Below are 20,038 nucleotides of genomic sequence, written 5' to 3'. Positions count from 1 at the left end.
TCCAAAACTTTGCAGTACACACCAATACTTACATGCTACATGATCAACTTGTTCTGATCCATTTGTAGCACCGGCATTTTTGGGTGGGGTGAGGATCATATAATAATCACACAGTCACTCATAATAGCAGCGGAAGACTAATATAAAATTGCATATCGGGGAACTTTTCTTTAATTAGTACCCATGCAAATAATCCCCCCTTTTATGCCGGTTACCACAGGACTCACACAAACATTACGCACACCAGTACATCACATAAACAAACAATCAATCATACCACGAACACCGAGAACATATCACAGAACATACAGTTACACAATCAAAGCAATCACGCTCATTCAATCACTACACACAAGAGTCTGAAAATCTAAACTATTACTCATTATTTATGCGAGTATATATCGGGATGTCTTTTCCCTTTATTATTTACAACTTATACATGCACTTCTATAAAATCATAGAAGTTTAACAAACAATAACATTTAACTGAACTATAACTATCTATACTAATCCTACAAGGTCATACATAACTTATCACTACTACATTTACATCCTAAATTATATCAATTGGACATGAGGGTTCTGAAATGGTTAGTGCTGAGGCGACGACCTTCATTGTGACGTTGTCTAAAGAGAAGAAATATTAAATATTGTCAGCGACAATTAATATGGTGTTGTCCCAATGGAGGTTGGAGACAAAAGAGCACGAATAATATCTTTACTATTATTCTCTAAATTAATTACTATCATTATTATTATCCTCATGCCAATACATCAAAACTGAAATGGTTAGTAAATAATATTTACAGAAAAACATGCAACATATATGATGACGATATAGTACTCTCTGTTTAAGGAGGCTTATTTTCATCGGTTAGTAATAATCAGGAATAACTGTAATAAGTTTACAAGTTCAAAAGAATGATTCAATAGCATCACATGGTTTAACAGCATGTGATATCACTTTCTCCCATCTCTACAACAACTTTACACAAAATCCGTTTAAATCTCACAACTGCATAACCATCCACTCTTGAGAAATACATAATGCCAACAGTTGGTTATAATTGAGTAAGATATTCAAAAAGTGTAATAATGTGCTTACCTAAAGAGAAGAAATATTAAATATTGTCAGCGACAATTAATATGGTGTTGTCCCAATGGAGGTTGGAGACAAAAGAGGCTGATGATGAGGAGAAGATGGCTGACTTTGAGATGGGTTATGCCATCTCCCAACTTAGAGGTAAAAAGCTTCAAGTACTTTCATTAATACATGTTCAGATAAGCATTTAACAATTACATCATACAACATTGATACAGATGACACATTGTATAATCATATAAATAACTTTCCCAATTGGAGAAAGATAAACAATCAATAAACAATCAGAATTAATACAATATGTATTTATGAACATTAATTCATAGGCCATAACACCCCTAGGCTAAAAGAATGGAGTGACCCAACCATGGTCAATCTTGACCACACATGACTCATGACTCATGTTTCAGGGGGACGGCGATGTTCTCCCCTGGTTCCAGGAACAGTTGGTATACCACATACAAGGCACACGTGTGTACTCGTATGTATAGACTATGGGCATATATATGTACTATATATTTCAACACTGCACAGAGCATGTGGAATGTCCACTAAGGTGAAAAGGGCAAAGTTATAAAATTCATGGACTCACATGTAATTTTACAAACATGTGATAAAATGTGTATAACTTTATGTATAATGTTAATGTTGCACCAAACAGGGGCTACATATTCTTCCGCCCTAAAAGCAGATGTCCACATCACGACAACAGCCGACATACGAATTTTCATGAAGCTCATTATACACAATGTTAGTGACTCTCTTCGGATGTCACTGTGTGGTCTTCAAGGGTATCGATCGATACAAAAGTTTCACAGTCTGTGCCAAGGTTCTCCTGACTCACGTATCATAATTACAACGCCGGCTAGTTCATGGTCCTGCCGAATCCATGTCGGTCAGAATCTGGTCGGATACGGAGATTCATCTCGGCATCCTGTGAACTTGGGATGAATACGGTGAAGTACTGTTGACTTTCCTTGTTCCAATGTTCATCCTTTTGTGTATGTCTACGATGATTTCAGGTGAATTGCAGCTCCGCGTAGAAGTACTTTCAGCTTCATTGTTTATACGCGATAGGCGACATCAAGGTTCAGTAAGTGTAGAACGATGAGCACTGCATCCCCCACAATCATCTTTTGGTGGCTGTACTAGGTCCTTGTCCAGCGTTGCAGACCGGACAGGCTATAAGCTGCATCTCGCAGATCCGATGGCGGCCACAGGTAGATCCCTCCGTCCTAACACTTAGATATGAGAACCCTCATTCCTAGGACATGCCCTAACATTAGCATTAGAGGTATTAGATAAGAAGGAATCTACAATTATTAAATACAGAAAACAAACATATCTCAGAAAACCGACCTAATAGTATCCATTGTACTATCCTATATTAACATGAACAAATAATTATAATTAATTTACAACAAATCATTCAAAAATGCTCGCATTTGTTGAGCGAGAGCCAACTTAAAATCTACATCGTATTGTTTTCCAGGTTGATCATACGTAAGCCTACTAGGTCCTACACCTTTAGTATTCCTGGTAGATTTTCTTACTTTTACACTTTCATCGACTCCGGCATCCGCACGATCACCATCACTAGAATCACGCACATCCACCTCAACATCCACATTCACATCATCATCAACTGCGTCGCTTTGCGCAACCGTCTGATTATTATCCTCTTCGACAGCATTATCAGGATTATCAAAGTTATTATTTTGAGTGATATCATTTACATTCCTTACATGTTCATGCCTGTCATCATGGTTATCATCATGGTGATTTATGTCAATAGCCAAATCGGTCCTTTGATCTGGTAGGTTAATGTCATTTTCGTCAAGTGAGGGGGTATCTGGTGGGATAATGTCATTTTCGTCAAGTGAGGGGTTAGGGTCTGGAGTATGTTCAATAGGGACAGACTCATTTGGTATGATGAAGATGTCCCCGTCGTTGTCTTCATCTTCTTCCTCATTAATTACTGTATTAGCAGTATTTCTACTACGTGGGGTCGCTTGTCTTTGCCTAGTAACTGGAGGCTTGGTGGTTGGCAAGTCAGTGTCATTGGGTCTGTCATTGTCAGGTCCGTCATATGGGAGGAGGAGGTTACGATGGAGGACTCTAGGGGTATCCGTGCTTCCTTCCTTTTGCACGCGGTAGACAGGGGATTCACCTATCTTATGTAGAATGACATATACATTGTCACCCCACCTGTTCGCTAGCTTGTGCTTTCCGCGCAAGTGCACGTTCTTTACCAGAACACGGTCACCTACCTCCAAAACAGGGGCCTTAGCTTTAAGGTCATACTGCTTTTTGTTTGCACTACTACGTTTAGCCATGTTTCTTGACGCTATATATCAACGCTTCCTTAAGCTGTTCCCGGAGATTCTTGACATATATTGTCTTGTCCTTCTCCGACGACCACTGGGGGTCAATGCCAAAGGCAAGATCAATGGGCAAGCGAGCATTCCTGCCGAACATCAAGAAGTATGGAGAAAAGTGTGTTGTATCATGCTCGCAAACATTGTAAGCATGTACAAGGGGGCTGACATGTTTTCTCCATTCGGACTTACCCTTATCGGAAAGGCATCCTAACATGTCTAGCAGGACACGGTTAAACCGTTCTACGGGGTTAGCTTGGGGATGGTATGGGGTAGTGCGGACTTTCTCTACTCCGGCCATGCTACATAATTCCTTAATCAACTTAGAATTAAAGTCCTGTGCTTGGTCGGTTAAGATCTTGGCTGGCCAGCCATAGTGAACAATAAAGTTCTCCCACAGGGCTTTCGCCACTGTGGAACTACGCTGGTCTTTGTTTGGGACTGCTACAGAGTACTTACTAAAATGGTCAGTCATGACTAGAACATTTTCTACCCCTCCATTGTCAGGTTCTATGCTTAGATAATCCAAACATAGAAGTTCCAATGGCTGAGTAGTCACGATGGTGCCCATTTCTTCCCGTTCCTGTTTCCTTTTCCGCTTTATGCACCTGTCACACTGGTCAATCCATTTCTTAATGGTCGACGCCATAAACGGAAAGTAGAACCGTGTTTTCGCAAGAGAGGCACACTTGTCAAAGCCCAAATGGCCACAGTCATCATGGATTCCACGCATAGCTTGGCCAATGAAGCTATGCGGGATTACTAATTGGAGCCTTACTTCACCAGACAAAGGGTCTTTAGTTTGCCGGTATAAGACACTCTTATGGAGAACAAACCTTTTCATTTCCCGGAACAGCACACGCAGGTGTGTGGACGCTTCTTTCCTATCTTTAGGGGAAGGGTGGGAACCTGATTCGATGAATGTCCTTACCTTACCAATGTCTGGGTCATCCATCTGGAGTTGGTGCCAATCAGTGTCACTAAGACCTGGGAGAGAGGTGTTACCTTGTAGACTATTTGTGTAAGGGTCTGGTATGGACGAGGGTTGCATTGCAAGACTTATTGCAATTACAACTGGTGGAGACTGGGAGGGGTATTTAGGAGTATGTTTACCTTGTATCTCACCTGTCTCGTTGGCTGGCTGTTGTACATACCCTTGGAATAATGCTGATACTTCAGCGGTATCCATCTGCTGGACCCTAGACTTTAAGAACTCTACTTGAGTACTCACCTCTTCCTGGATCTGGTTGTCATCTGGTACTAGGCCCGGCCTTCTGCTGAGAGAGTCGGCATCATTCAAGTTCTTTCCTGGGCAGTACCTAATTTCAAAATCAAACACAGACAAGTTTGCTACCCACCTCTGGCCAGTAGCGTCGAGCTTGGCATTGGTCATGACATAGGTTAGGGGATTATTGTCAGTTATGACGATGAACTTCTCACCATAGAGGTAGTCAGCAAACTTTTCAGTAACTGCCCACTTGAGACATAAGAACTCACTTTTCCAAGCGCAGTAATTTCGTTCAGTTTGGCTGAGACCACGCGAAGCGTAAGTAATTACCCGCTTTATGTCATCCTGCTCCTGATAGAGGACAGCCCCAAGACCAAACCCAGAAGCATCGCAATGCAGTTCAAAAGGTTTCGACAGATCGGCAAAGCCTAGGACTGGTGCAGTTGTAAGCAGCTTCTTCAGTGCAAGGAAAGCATCCTCACACCTGTCGGTCCACTTTTCCCGAAAGGGCTCAAGCTGGGCTCTCCTTACCTTGGAGCGGTCAGCTGGTGTGCTGGATGATCTCCTAGGCATCGACAAACCTACCAGCAGATCATTCAGTGGTCGGCATATCTTGCTGAAGTCTTTGCAAAATCTGCGGTAATAACCGCAAAATCCTAACCACTGTCTGAGCTGCTGGACATTGTTTGGTCGATGCCAATTAAGAACATCCTCGATCTTGGATGGGCATGGTCGAATCCCTTTACCGCTTATCTCATGCCCGAGATGTGAAACTGTCTGGTAAAGGAAATGGCATTTCTTCTTTTCAAGTTTGAGGCCAAAGTCCCGGACCCTCGTTAGAACCTTGAGAGTACGTTCAATGCACCCTTGCATGGTCGGTGCGTGTATGACAATGTCATCTATGTAGGCAATTGCTTCTCGCAAGGAGCAATCACCTAGGCACCTTTCCACAACCCTTTGCATTTGGGCGGGGCTGGACTTCAGGCCTTGTGGCATACGAGTGAATTCATATAATCCAAATGGGGTATTGAACGCACTGAATTGTCTATCTTCTTCACGAAGTGGAATCTGAAAGAATGCGCCTTTCAGATCCACAACCGTGAAGAACTTGGACCCGTGGAGTGAGTTGAATAGATCCTCTACCTTAGGTATGCTGTACGCGTCTGGGGTAACCCGCCTGTTTGGTTGACGGTAATCTACCGTCATCCTTAGTTTCCCAGATTTCTTGCGCACCAAGCATACGGGTGAACTGTATGCACTGGTAGAGGGCCTTATCAACTTTGCGTCCAGGAGGCCCTGAAAAAGCTGTCTAGCTTCTTCGTACATGTTTTGGGGAATGGGGCGTGAGCGAGCATTCCACGGGGTCTTGTCAGTCAGCTTTATTACGTGCTCCACGCCCTTAGCACAGCCGTAGTCATTATCGTCCTTGGCAAATAACCCGTCAATCTGATCTAATTGTTTCGTTAATGAGTCAGCAATGACTTGGGAAGTGTCACTAGCAATGTCGTAGTTACCTAACGAGTCGTCATCGTCATCTACTTTCTGAGGGGAGGAAGTAAAGTAACATGGTACAGTCAATCCTACAGAGTCAAAGTCATGGTCTTTAGTCATTAGTCCAGTCACATTAGCGCATACTTGAGCGAGAGGTCTATCCCACATGTAGGTAAATGCCTCTGCTATTACTTGTCTATTGTGGACAGTAATGGGGACATTTGTGTTGTTACTGATACTCACCTTCACTTTGGCTCTCCTGCCAAACACTTCCTGGATAGCATTTACAACATGAATGTCTTGGTTGCGATGAGGATCCTCCACCTCTTGCACCAGAACATTGTGCTTACCAGGGGGCAGGGAGCTGTACAGGGTTCCAACTACCTGTAGAGCCTGGTCAGGCTCGATTGTGAGGGGGCGTCGCAGTCGACAACGAACTTGTCCTACCTTTCCTGTGGTAGGATCTCCCATCCTCACCTCATATGCAGCCTTCTGATAGCAAGCATATATTGAGGTGGGGATGTCAAGTAATGATAGAAATTTGGGGCCTAAATGTGCCCTGCAGGCAGTTGCAAGGCTACGAAAAACATTAGTTCCTACAATGACTGGGGAGGGGCAAGAGACGCGACAAGTAACGATTATTGCAAGAACATTTACTGGGGTGTCTATACCTACTATCTCTTCAGGGAGGCAAATGGGGATGGATATATACCCTTCATACAACACTGACTGCCCATTCGCACCTTCAATACGCAGTGACGAATTAGCCAGGTGCTGTAATGGGTATAAACTACTCAGGTGGGAGTCATAGAAATGTTTTTGGATGGTGGTGACTACACTGCCACTATCTATTAGGCAGGTAGTTTTAACATTATTACTACCAAGGGTACAGTTGGTCTCACACGACTCTCCTATCAACCCAGGGGGAATTTCTACTTCTAACTTAGATGGGGAATTATGGTGTTTTTGGGGCACTACTTTAGGGCGCTTTTTATTTCGGCCTCTCGTTCGCCCACTAACGGAGGTCCTTACATGTTTGGGTGATTGGGAGTTTGGGAGGGGGTGAGTGGGGATTGGGGGAAGGAGGGGGCACTTTCTATTGCCATGGCCTCCCAGGCTGCGAGAATTTCTTTTCTGCGGGCCAAATTCTTTTTCTTCAATTCCTCATTGGGGCGGTTTTTACACTCCCTCTCAAAATGGTTGAATTCGCCACAATTGTAGCAAACCAGCACCCTAACTGGACAATCCCTGTCAAACGAGTTTACGGGTTTAAGGGGGCCTTGCCTATTTTGAGGGGTCTATTTTTCTTTTGGGGGTTCCCTTGATACATCATTGGGGTAGGAGGAGGTGGTGGTGGTGTTGGTGGTGGTGGGGGTGGGGATGGGTAAGGGTGGTATGGGTTGGGTGCGCCAAGCTGCTGAGGATAGCTTTTAACAGTGCGCTTTTGGGTATATTTTGCATCACGAGTGGCTTCGGCTTCTCGGATGAGGCTTATTAATCTGTGGAAAGGGGGCGCAACAATTTGTTGATGGAGATTGGTCACAGAGAGGATGTACTCATCCTGGCATCCCATCCTGAACCTATCTAAAAGTTTCTGGTCTGCCGAGTCTGGTAAAAACTCTCCTATCTCCACCAACTTGTTGATTTTTAGTTGAGTCCTCTTAAGGAAGTCTGAGGGTTTTTCCCCTTTTTCCTGGGCCATGGACATGAACTCGCTAAGGAGAAGGGACTTGTTCTCCACTGCGCCATAAACATTGTCTAAAAAAGATACAAGTCCATGGGCAGTGGAGCTTGGGGAAACTTGCCTAGCGAAGTCTTTAGCAGGCCCGCAAAGCCTAGTGACGATCTCGCGCCTTTTGGTTTGCTCGTCAATTGAGGCCATTGACGCAACCTCAATTGCGACATCTTTAAATGTCTCCCAGTCTACCTCGCCTTGTTTTACTGGCTCTTTTCCTGAGAAGAGGCCAAGACGGGGGAGACGTGGAGCATTAACTATGCCATGACTATGGGCAGGTGGCGGGGAAGGGGAGCTGGGGGAAGGGGCAGGGGTGTGGACAGGGGGAGGGTTACCTATTGAACACCCTTTCACCAATTTTTCGAGTTGGGAAAGGGTAAGTCCAGACTCTGTCAAAAACTTACTTAAGGTGTCAGGGTCAGCACTAGAAAGTAGTTTTTCCTCATCAGGGACAAGGGAAGTGCTGTCCTCGAGAGACATGTTACAATTAATCAAATCCTTATACCAAATAAAAACAAAGTAATGGTACAAACAATATATACCAAATAGAAAACAAATGCAGGTAACACGCTGAGAGAGTTGTTGCGACCAAGAAATATAAGAGGTAAACAACAAATAGGTTCCGGCACCTAAGAAAACAGAAGCAGACAACAACAACAACTTGCCAAATATGATCGAAGTAATATCATATATACTAGCAAAGAAAACAAAACAAAAACAAACTCAAAACCAAGAAACCTGGCAATTGAGACTACTATACCTTAGATAGCCTTATAACCAGTTGCATCAATCAATTTAGCAGTAAACTTAAATACCATAAAAGTATCAGTTTACTATTCTCATACCAGTCTATCAGTCAAAACAAGGGGTCAAGGTCATGTCATTGTGTTAGGTTGGTAAATCATTTCGTATGTCACTATTAAAGTAAATATTAAAGTTGTATGTCATACGATCAGGCAAGAACGTGTAACCAAACTAAAAATACAAATAGGACCAACCAAAAGAGAAAAACAATAAAATAGAAAAATATATTATAAAAACAACAACCTCGCTCTGCTACCAATTGTAGCACCGGCATTTTTGGGGTGGGGTGAGGATCATATAATAATCACACAGTCACTCATAATAGCAGCGGAAGACTAATATAAAATTGCATATCGGGGAACTTTTCTTTAATTAGTACCCATGCAAATAATCCCCCCTTTTATGCCGGTTACCACAGGACTCACACAAACATTACGCACACCAAGTACATCACATAAACAAACAATCAATCATACCACGAACACCGAGAACATATCACAGAACATACAGTTACACAATCAAAGCAATCACGCTCATTCAATCACTACACACAAGAGTCTGAAAATCTAAACTATTACTCATTATTTATGCGAGTATATATCGGGATGTCTTTTCCCTTTATTATTTACAACTTATACATGCACTTCTATAAAATCATAGAAGTTTAACAAAACAATAACATTTAACTGAACTATAACTATCTATACTAATCCTACAAGGTCATACATAACTTATCACTACTACATTTACATCCTAAATTATATCAATTGGACATGAGGGTTCTGAAATGGTTAGTGCTGAGGCGACGACCTTCATTGTGACGTTGTCTAAAGAGAAGAAATATTAAATATTGTCAGCGACAATTAATATGGTGTTGTCCCAATGGAGGTTGGAGACAAAAGAGCACGAATAATATCTTTACTATTATTCTCTAAATTAATTACTATCATTATTATTATCCTCATGCCAATACATCAAAACTGAAATGGTTAGTAAATAATATTTACAGAAAAACATGCAACATATATGATGACGATATAGTACTCTCTGTTTAAGGAGGCTTATTTTCATCGGTTAGTAATAATCAGGAATAACTGTAATAAGTTTACAAGTTCAAAGAATGATTCAATAGCATCACATGGTTTAACAGCATGTGATATCACTTTCTCCCATCTCTACAACAACTTTACACAAAATCCGTTTAAATCTCACAACTGCATAACCATCCACTCTTGAGAAATACATAATGCCAACAGTTGGTTATAATTGAGTAAGATATTCAAAAAGTGTAATAATGTGCTTACCTAAAGAGAAGAAATATTAAATATTGTCAGCGACAATTAATATGGTGTTGTCCCAATGGAGGTTGGAGACAAAAGAGGCTGATGATGAGGAGAAGATGGCTGACTTTGAGATGGGTTATGCCATCTCCCAACTTAGAGGTAAAAAGCTTCAAGTACTTTCATTAATACATGTTCAGGATAAGCATTTAACAATTACATCATACAACATTGATACAGATGACACATTGTATAATCATATAAATAACTTTCCCAATTGGAGAAAGATAAACAATCAATAAACAATCAGAATTAATACAATATGTATTTATGAACATTAATTCATAGGCCATAACACCCCTAGGCTAAAAGAATGGAGTGACCCAACCATGGTCAATCTTGACCACACATGACTCATGACTCATGTTTCAGGGGGACGGCGATGTTCTCCCCTGGTTCCAGGAACAGTTGGTATACCACATACAAGGCACACGTGTGTACTCGTATGTATAGACTATGGGCATATATATGTACTATATATTTCAACACTGCACAGAGCATGTGGAATGTCCACTAAGGTGAAAAGGGCAAAGTTATAAAATTCATGGACTCACATGTAATTTTACAAACATGTGATAAATGTGTATAACTTTATGTATAATGTTAATGTTGCACCAAACAGGGGCTACACATTCCACACCTTTTCTTTCACAATGCAATCGGATGACCAGAACTCACCTTTATCTTTAATATTATTTGTTTAAGGATGATCTAGATCATGGCATTTCGAAATAATTATAGTGAGAAGAATCAAAGACTAAGGATATCAATCATTCAATAAGAAGAATGTATGTAGTTTTGTTGGCAATTCATATAATTTCCCTGCGGAAGTTCAAAGTACATGTATACATGCATCTGGTATTATTCCATCATCAATATAGGTTCTTCTGTGAATTATGTGTAATGTGAAGTAGTTTGTTCTATTTAGTGTCTCTGTACTTTAGGATCATGATAGGCTGATAGTATACTCAGGGGATATTTTTATAATCATTCTCCCTCTTGAGTGGCATGTTTATCATCCATGAGTTTATGTGCTCAGAGTCTGCTTACTGATAAAAAGGCCTAATATTCTGTCAACATTTGATTAGGTTGACTAGTCAAGCTAATGAAATCAGTTTCCAGTTGATATCACTATGTTTATAATGGTGTTAAGTGATACATGTATATTATTTGTATGTCAGACATCTTAATTATGCTATAATTAGCTCTGTTACATTGTTATGGCATGTGTAATATGCCATTGTTTGAAGTTGTTTGTCAGTGTTTATATGAGCTGCCAGTAGTTGAAAGGGATACTGGAATGAAAATGAAAATAGAAGTTAGGCAGACATATCACAGTGAGTGCTTGTGGAGAAGGCTGTGTAGATTTGATGCCTCATATGCCTCAATTCAATATAATATTGCTGTATGCGTATTGCCCTACATAGCATTCAATTCAAGAGGTAAGTTCATTGTAGAGAGTGTGATTGGTGTGGATGTAGTTATGTTTTTGGAGAAAAAGAGAGTTAGACAGAGTGAGAGAGAGAGAGAGAGACAGACAGACAGACAGACAGACTGGCATAGACAGAGACGGAGAGAGGAGGAAAGGGGGGTGCAAAAGTGATAGGAGAGAGAGACAGAGAGAGAGAGATGAGCAGAAAGAGGCAGAGGTAGACATAATTTGTCCCTATTTTCACGAAGTGACGGTAGTGAGGAAAATCGTCACACAAAGTGAATGCAATTTTTTTTCACTACCGTCACTTCGTGAAAACAGCGACGATATGCTGAGAGGGGGACATACAAGAGGGTAGAAAACCAAATTTATTTTCTCAAAGAAATATTTTGTTTTAATGCAATACAGAATAAGAGAGATAGAGAAAGAGAGATGTTGCTCAGTAGGTTTAAAAGTCTGTTTCAATGAGAGAGAAGTTTAGATAAGGATCAAGAAGTGCTTGTATTTGCTAGTACTCCTTTGTGCTTCCAACTTTATAGGCTGAGAAATGTACACAAGACCACTAGAGTAGAAAATTGTGCTGTTTTTTTGAACAGTGTGCTTGTATTTGGGTCATAATAACCAAGTTCATATTTCTAAGAAGTTCCCCTGTTTCTGAGTACCTTGCTCTGAGCACATCAGGATTTTTACTTTTTAAGTAAAAAATAAGAAACAAGTTGATTTCTTATTTATCACGATGAATAAGTGCATTATGATTATCATTTTATCAGTATTGGTATCAAATCAATTTGGTGGATATAGTCATTTTTAAAGAATATGAGTGATCCATTGCAAATTGAATCTTTTTCATTACAATATGAGATAAAATTCTTAATTAGGATGAGGAAAAGTCATTAAAAGATGCGCTCAATGTTATAAATTGATCTGTTTTAATCAAGCGAGGAAGAGAATCAATACGAGGATTATGCGAAGAAGTCTCTTTTATCGACAGCCTGGACTAATCAGAGGAGTTACCATACATGAGAGACAAAATCAAAGGAGATCAATAAAACACTGGCTTCATTCTTGCTGATCGTCAATAAGCCGTTCTGAGAGCGAGAAGGGCATTGACTCATGCCGTTTTTAGTTAGTATTAAGTTATTAACACCCTTCTGGCTCTCAGTGCATGTATCATTACATGTTTCGAGATAGGATGTCTCTTATTCAATATGCAACCGAATAATGAGTGCTTAATACGATATTAGAGCAAATTTATGTATTGAACATGACATGCTTTCTAAAGAAGGTCAAGAGTTAGAAAAAGCAAGATGAAATTTAGTTCAGGTTTTAGCAAGATAATTAGTTGGTCTATGGATGAAGATGTTACGAATATTGCTTGACATGAAAATATTTCTCTCTATTTCCTCTCCAAAACATGCGTGAATCTCACAAGAATCGATTCAAATCGTACTTTCAAAATTATGATAGTGTGCTGATGATTGGCCGTGCATCTTTCCTGGTTAAGGAAACCCAATGGCACATACATTTTCAAGTTCATATAAGCAAAGGCAGCACGCTACAATTCAATTTTACAAAAGAATCTAATAATGTGCAAGTTCATGCAGTGACAGCATGTTACGATGAAATTTAACGATAGAATCTAATGATGTGCACGTCCCATAGTTTGCACATAGTGCAATGCCTATTGTAATTCAATTTATTTGATAGTGAGCGACGCCTGACGAGTATTGATTGCCATCTCCAGGGGTGGATAATTTGACACTTTTACACTGTTTTCATGCCCACCATTAAAGTGGGTTTCTACCTGTGCTGGTAGCGTTGTATGAAACATTAGCTGTGCTAAGCACCATTACAGGGAGGTGTACAGTATCTGGCTACAAATGTTTTTTGTTTTTTTCCTTCTTGGTGATGTGAAATACTATAGAAATGTTTATGAATGTATATGAAAGTCTTAATGTCTATACGTAGTTGTTTTTTTAGCTCTTTCTTTGAAGCAATTTTTGTGTAAGTCTCTTTTGCTGACATTTAAGGCACACATTCTAGAGTACATGACACATTATATGTTAGATGATGTGTGGTGTTTAAACTTTAAAGTATTTCTATATTAAGTATGAAAGTATGGACTCTTTTGCAACATATTTTCAAATGACTTAAATTCACATGAGTATTATACCTTTAAGCAGAACAAAAGCAATCTCTTGAGAGTTGATACAAATTAGAAAGTTGGAAATAAAAGCTTTTGTCTTTCTGAATGAAGAGATTACAGAAATATGTTTGAAGCCACATCCTCCTGGCTACAAGCAGACGATTTGGAGCTCAGCCTAAGTTAACAATTTACATATTAAAGCCTAGAGTCATTAAAGTGACCTTCATGTCTCAGAAGTGTACTCTCTAATGTCTCATTTTGTCACCAGTTAGTAATAAGTGGTAATGAGAGTATGATACATGGAGTATCTTCATTTAAATGCCTCCTCCAATCATCGTCATGCACCCTCATCCTCCTCACCTCTCTCATCCCGTCTCCATCTCATCCATCTTAACATCCGTCCTCCTCCTCTACCCCATCTCATCATCCTCCCAGACAATTAATTCCCCTTGACAGTGGAAACCGATCCCAGCAAGGAAATCTTCCTGCATAGATTGAAAATTCCAGCTCCGGTTGAGGGATCTGCTTTCATTTCTCCATCATGGTGTAGTTATGGAACCTCTTGAAATATAACCTTTCCTGCAAAGATTCGGCTACTCTTCTCCACCTCCTCGCTTGTAATCGGAGAGGGGAAATGTTGCGTTGGCTTGGGTAGATCATGTTTAATCGCAGGAAGAGAGAAATGTATCAAGGTTCAGATTCAAATGCTCTATTTAAAAAAGATGATTATGTACAAAAGAAGATGCATCACAAATAAGTAAAGATTTTGAACTTGGTTGTTAGTAAGGTAGGGAGCAAAATATATCTGGAAGATATCGATGGAAGTGGAAAGGGGGAGGGCAGGAAAATAAATAATAGTGAGGAGAGGTAGCAGGTATATTTTTCAAATAGAAAGTATTAATCAAAGTCACGGAGGAGATAGAGATGAGCGAAAGAATGCTCATATCCAAGGATTTATTTGGTCCATCATGATACTGACTGATGTCTTGTCACATCTGTCCTCAGTTTCACCTTTGTTTCTCAATCCCACATTAAGAAACCTTAAACCAAGACAAACTATCAGACGCTCATCCTGACCAACGTAATCCCATATTACCTGCATTCTTCAGGAACCAACCGCACTCGCCTCAAATGTCTCACAGAATATTCTTTCTCATTAATATTGCAATCCTTCTATTCATATCAGAAATATGTTGGGAATTCGCTTACGACTACTTTCGTTATATTCTATCCATGTTGTATACTTTTGCGTATTATTCTATGAATTTCCGTCTTTCATCAGCAGAATAATGAATTTATTGTATACCTAGGTGAGGTTACGAAGGATGTGTGTCAATGTGGCTGGCTGTGTAACTCTTCAAATTGCGGCTTGAATAGATGAATGCATCTTTATTTTGATAACTTAGACTGACAAGATATCATTTCTTCTTCTTCTCTTTGCAGTGCTGGAGTCTTTGAATGTCCTGAAGATCGGTTACCACTCGACTATGCCAAGGTATGTGCATCTTCTTCATGTCTAATAATATTTCCAATTTTGTGCAGCCTCCTGGCATGAGTCACAACTCCACTCCAGATATTCTATCTCTTCACAATTTGCAATATGAACAATGTAAATCTTTTTCTTATACCTACGTGATGAGAGATTGAGAGATTAGATTACTATTCTATTTCTTTGAGAAGGGGGATTATCTCTTTTCTCGTCTGTTGAGAGCCAGAAGGACGATTAACTAATACACTTTAATACAGATATAACGTCCTCCCAGCTCTCACCCTACAAATATCATCTGTTGAAAGAGAGATCAGCAATTAACCCTGTGTTAGCTTAAATGAGTTAACACCCTTCTGCATGGCTCTTGGCAGACAATTTCCCTCTTCAATTTACACTTGTTAATTAGAAAGCAAAAGATACAGATGAAAACTGGCAAAACACCTTTGTTTCTTATTTTATTCACTGCAGTTATAACATCTCTCAAACTTTAAATGAACTTTTCAATTCATCATGTATTAATTCCTTAGGTTGGTTGTATGTACATGGCGGTAACACTTACTGACCACTCTTCTGTCATCACTTGTAATTGATTTGAGCAAGAAAAGTGTATTTCCAGCACTTTTATCACTGTTAGAGACTAGAGTTGATTTTCCAGCAGGTTTTGTCAAACTTTCTGCTTTCCTGATTACAATTAATTCATTGTTCCTATATCCAGCTGGGAAAAGTGGTTTTGAGTTCAGAGCACTTTATTCAAAACTGGCCCTTGGGTTGAAATCACCTGAAGCCCTACCCCCCCCCCCCCCCCCCCCCCCATTTAAAAAAAATAATAATAATTAATAGATCAATACAATTAAGAACATAAAAAATAATGGGGGAAAAATAGAGTGAAAATAAGAAATAAAACCATTCATGCTCATATTTTTTTTTTTTTAAATAACCTCTTTAATTTCTAAAAAGATATCTTTTAAATAGATTGAACCCTGTCTAGACATCTGTTGTTCACACCAGAATGGATGATTCATTCAGTCTATTGTGAAGAAGAAAATTATATTTTATGAATTTGATTACTTACACATGGGGGGAGGGGGAACAGGGGGCAGTTTATTGTTTGTTATTGTTAGGGTGGATCCAGAGCTGGCAAAAATGACTCCTCAAGATGCCATAATTTATTTTTCATAAATGGATGGTGGCAGACTCTGTTGTGTCAATTGAAATACTGTCAGCTTTCATTTTGTGTCCTCAAAACCTTGTTGGGATCGCACATGGTCTGTTGCTCTGAAATCATCGGACATTGGACAGTATTTCAAAGTTTTCATTCATTTTGTTATGTTGATATTAGGAGCTTAGAAGATATTGCATTATATTTTATGTGATAATGAAATTTATAAAATGTTTGCATGTGTAATTTAAACATTAAATTTGTTGAGTGTTAAAAAGCAATACAAATAGCATATCTGTCACTGAGACACTTTCCACTGTCTGCAGTATTACATTTCTTATCTCAAATCATTGTAATCTTGTCAATATTTTCTCAATCTTTTGATCATTTTCATCATCTAGATCATCTAGATTTTCTTTCAAAAAGCTATTACATATCCTCTGAATAAAGCTTGTAAAAATGTCCTTGAAATGTCATAATTCATATCCATAATCTGATTTTTGTACTCATGTACATATTCTGAGTCTCTGAGAGTCTGAAGGGCATGAACCTGTTTTGTTTTAACACAGAATTAATGCCCTTCTGCGTATTAAACCAAGACAAACATTGCTTGGTGCATCTTTTGAAAAGACACTGGGAAGGAGAGACAATTTCTCCAGATGTGTGTCGAGAGAGTCTGCTTTGCATGACTGAGGATGTTATTAGCCTAAACTTGGCTTGGATGGGACATCGATATACATGTACACACATCACTCACTCACTTACTCAGTCATCTCCTTCGCAGGCTGGAGGATCTTCAGAAACAAGTCTACACCAGGTCAGGCATGTGGTGGCAGCATCAGTAGTGACCCTATCTCTGCTGGAAGAAGGATGCCTCCTTTCTTAATTTAGTGCTTCCCATCGTGCATCTAGTTGGTCTATCTCCTCTTTTTCTGTTTGAATGAGACATCATTATTATAATATCGTTTGACCTATGAAAGATCATTGACATCTTCTTTGCTGGAAGAAGGATGCATCTAGTTGTTCTAGCTCCTCTTTTTATGTTTACAAGAGGCATCATCTTTTATCATATGACTACAGATTCTTACCCTCTTATCTGGAAGTACTTGAAGAAGGTTGCCTCCTCTTTCACTTTTGTGCTACCCGTTTTGTCTCTAGTTGGTCCTGGAGCTCCTCCGCAAGTGTGTACAAGAGGCATTATCTTCCATCATTTGACCAAAGATGTATGTGGTCCATCTGTTTGTCTCTTGTACTTGATGTGGCTGATATCTACTAAGTTTGTGATATTATGGTTTTTGTTGCTGCACCCATCTTAGCTCAGGTATCCTGCTCTTTCTAATCATTTGGTTCAAAGATTGAGACAATCATTTGACCAATGAAAGATTCTTGACATCTTTGCTTGCTGGTAAAAGGATGCCTCTCTCTCACCTTTGTGTTACCCCTTTCGTCTCTACTTGGTCCTGGAACTCCTTTACGTGTGTGTACACGATTGAGACAATCACTATTTGTATGGACACTATCATCTGATAAACAGTTGATGCTATAAAAAGACCGGTTGATGGATTGACCCTCTCCGAGGAAGATATCGTCTGTGATTGTTTTCCTTTGCCGGAATTAATTTTTGAGAGCAGGGGTGTCTCTGAGATTAAAGAAATCACAGCTGTCAGGGTGTGGAGAATCATTGATCAATTTATCTCTCTTGACGTACAAGTATAAAACTTATTTTGATCATAGGTGAACGTTTTCTAGGGTAAAGTAATGTCTTCATGGAGAACTCATCTATTCTTATCTGACATCTAGGCTTGACATTTTCCATTTCATTATATGTAAAAGGCAGTTGCAACAAAAGGAGTGTTTTTCCTTCATTTTGTAATCTAAGATGCTGATACACAGTGCTGAGTAGAACTGCTTCTTTTGATAAACATTTCTAATGTATCTCCTTGCTATATGCTCTAGTATTGAGTGATATCAGTCTCTTGCATGGATTGGGTATCTAGAATGATTTATTAGGGCACAGTTGACACTCCTTTCATTTCTGTTTTTCTCCAAACATGTAGAAACGCACCCTTCAACAATGTTAACTGTTCGGTGACATGTAAGCCTCTTATAAGTGGATGGTAGATAATTTTCAGTGGGCATCTGCCGTATCATTGAACTCCTTTTAATGAATTTCCCTCAGATATGTGTCTCTATTTTCATGGACTCTTTGATGATTGAAGATAACTGTTGCAATCAAATCAATCAGACATAAGGACTATTAAAGGAGTAGTGATGGTTCAGTGGTTTGAATTGAACCCAGTCAATGTGCTGATGCCCTTTAGCAAGACATTAATCCTTGCCAAGTCCCTCGGATAGGACTTTAAGCTGTACGTAGGTCCATCTGGTTGCTTACCTTCGATCATATACTCAGCAGTTCGGGAAACTAAATCAAATTCTATATGAATACATGATGAACTAGAATATCAACGATTAATCGGTGGAAGTTGTTCTCCTGCTCCTGATACATGTAGGTCTGAGATCCCCCCCCCCCCCCCCCCCCCCACAGGTGCCCTGAAGTTCTTAGAGTTTAATTAGTGCAGCACTGCTTTGAAGACATCGTAAGACCCTTACATCTATTCTTGTGCTATAGATGTTTGGTATCTGTTGCGTAGCCTGGTAATCAACAGCTGGAACTCTGTCTATTACTTCAATCCAACCTGTCCTGCTCATAGACAGTAGTTTGTTTTCAACTGAAGATAATTGTTCATCATTGCTTGATATCTGGACAGACCACATTAGGCCTGTCCTCATCAGCTCAAGCTTGCCAAATATCCCGCTATTTGAACTATCCCTATCGCAAATTATCCTGTTAATTTGCGTCTTCATCAGCTTGCAGTTGCAATTACCAAGATATTTGGTCGAGATAATCATCCCAAGATATCTTGGGCTAGTTTGCAAAATATCCCGCTATTTGTCCGGCGCTTTTTCACCAGCCCGAATTGACTCGCACTATATGCACAAATGCTGAGCAAAATATTTTGAGCTTGAGTTTTCAAGTTTTCAAGTTTTCGAGGTCAAGTCTCGACGCAAATTTTATCTTTGGTATTGTTTCCCAAATCAGAAATAGCGGGCTATTTGGCAATCTCGAGCTGATGAGGACAGGCCTATAGACAGTAGTTTGTTTATCTACTGAAGATAATTGTTCATCATTGCTTGATACTTGGACAGTCTACATTGTTGACCTGTCTCCTGGAGTTTCTTGACCTTAGATGAACATTCTCATGAGGTCAGCGTATCCAAAGGAAATGAACATGGCTCTCTTCAAATCTTGTGTGAAGAAAGTAAGACATGTTTGCATCAATTAGATTGTTAATATACTTTTAGTGAATATCTATCTTAACACTGATGTTGGTGCATTTTATTACATTTTCTAACACTTTGTCTATTTGAATAGACTAAATAGATAATAAGAATAACTGTGCATACATATTCATTACTCAATACATACTTAAGTTTTCGTCTTGCTTTTGTTATTTTTCATCCCCTTTGTTACCTGTTATTAACCATGTTAACTGTTTATATTCTTGATTTCCACTTTCTGTGCATTGTTTTTGATTTACTTTGATCATGCTCTGATGAGTGTAAAAGCCTTCTTCAGATATGCAACAGTAAACCTCTGTAGTTTCTTTTTGATGACGTATAGTGCAAGATACTTCACATTTCTGTATCGTATATTAACACAGAGATAAGTGAAT

General features: G+C 39.5%; 2 protein-coding genes and 1 long non-coding RNA gene across 3 annotated transcripts in view; 1 reads left to right on the top strand and 2 right to left on the bottom strand.

Annotated features, from left to right (window-relative positions):
* Positions 1 to 389: 389 nt before the first annotated feature.
* LOC115926880 lies at positions 390 to 1,186 on the bottom strand. The gene is made up of 2 exons (XR_004065322.1): positions 1,106 to 1,186; positions 390 to 627 (listed from the first exon to the last, which is right to left on the bottom strand). It is a non-coding gene; the product is annotated as an uncharacterized LOC115926880 (long non-coding RNA).
* A 6,274-nt stretch (positions 1,187 to 7,460) lies between these two features.
* On the bottom strand, positions 7,461 to 10,651 carry LOC115926518 (paraneoplastic antigen Ma3 homolog). Its single transcript, XM_030991303.1, has 2 exons — positions 10,043 to 10,651; positions 7,461 to 9,565 (listed from the first exon to the last, which is right to left on the bottom strand). The coding sequence occupies exon 2, from the start codon at positions 8,412 to 8,414 to the stop codon at positions 7,461 to 7,463; it is 954 nt and encodes a 317-aa protein (XP_030847163.1). The 5' UTR covers positions 8,415 to 9,565; positions 10,043 to 10,651.
* Positions 10,652 to 15,068: 4,417 nt separating this feature from the next.
* The window catches only part of LOC115926879 (TNF receptor-associated factor 4-like), a 30,912-nt gene continuing 25,942 nt past the window's right edge, over positions 15,069 to 20,038 (top strand). The window contains exon 1 of the mRNA XM_030992465.1: positions 15,069 to 15,151. The gene's annotated coding sequence lies outside the window, so the exon portion shown is untranslated. The remainder of the gene's footprint in view (positions 15,152 to 20,038) is intronic.

This window comes from Strongylocentrotus purpuratus, unplaced genomic scaffold (genome assembly GCF_000002235.5).
Source record: "Strongylocentrotus purpuratus isolate Spur 01 unplaced genomic scaffold, Spur_5.0 spur5_scaffold_2, whole genome shotgun sequence".
NCBI classification, from domain to species: domain Eukaryota; kingdom Metazoa; phylum Echinodermata; class Echinoidea; order Camarodonta; family Strongylocentrotidae; genus Strongylocentrotus; species Strongylocentrotus purpuratus.
This window is presented reverse-complemented; position numbering and strand designations above follow the sequence as displayed.

Coding starts and splice junctions, on each gene's coding strand:
- LOC115926518 (XM_030991303.1), bottom strand. CDS start 8,414: ATGTCTCTCGAGGACAGCACTTCCCTTGTCCCTGATGAGGAAAAACTA.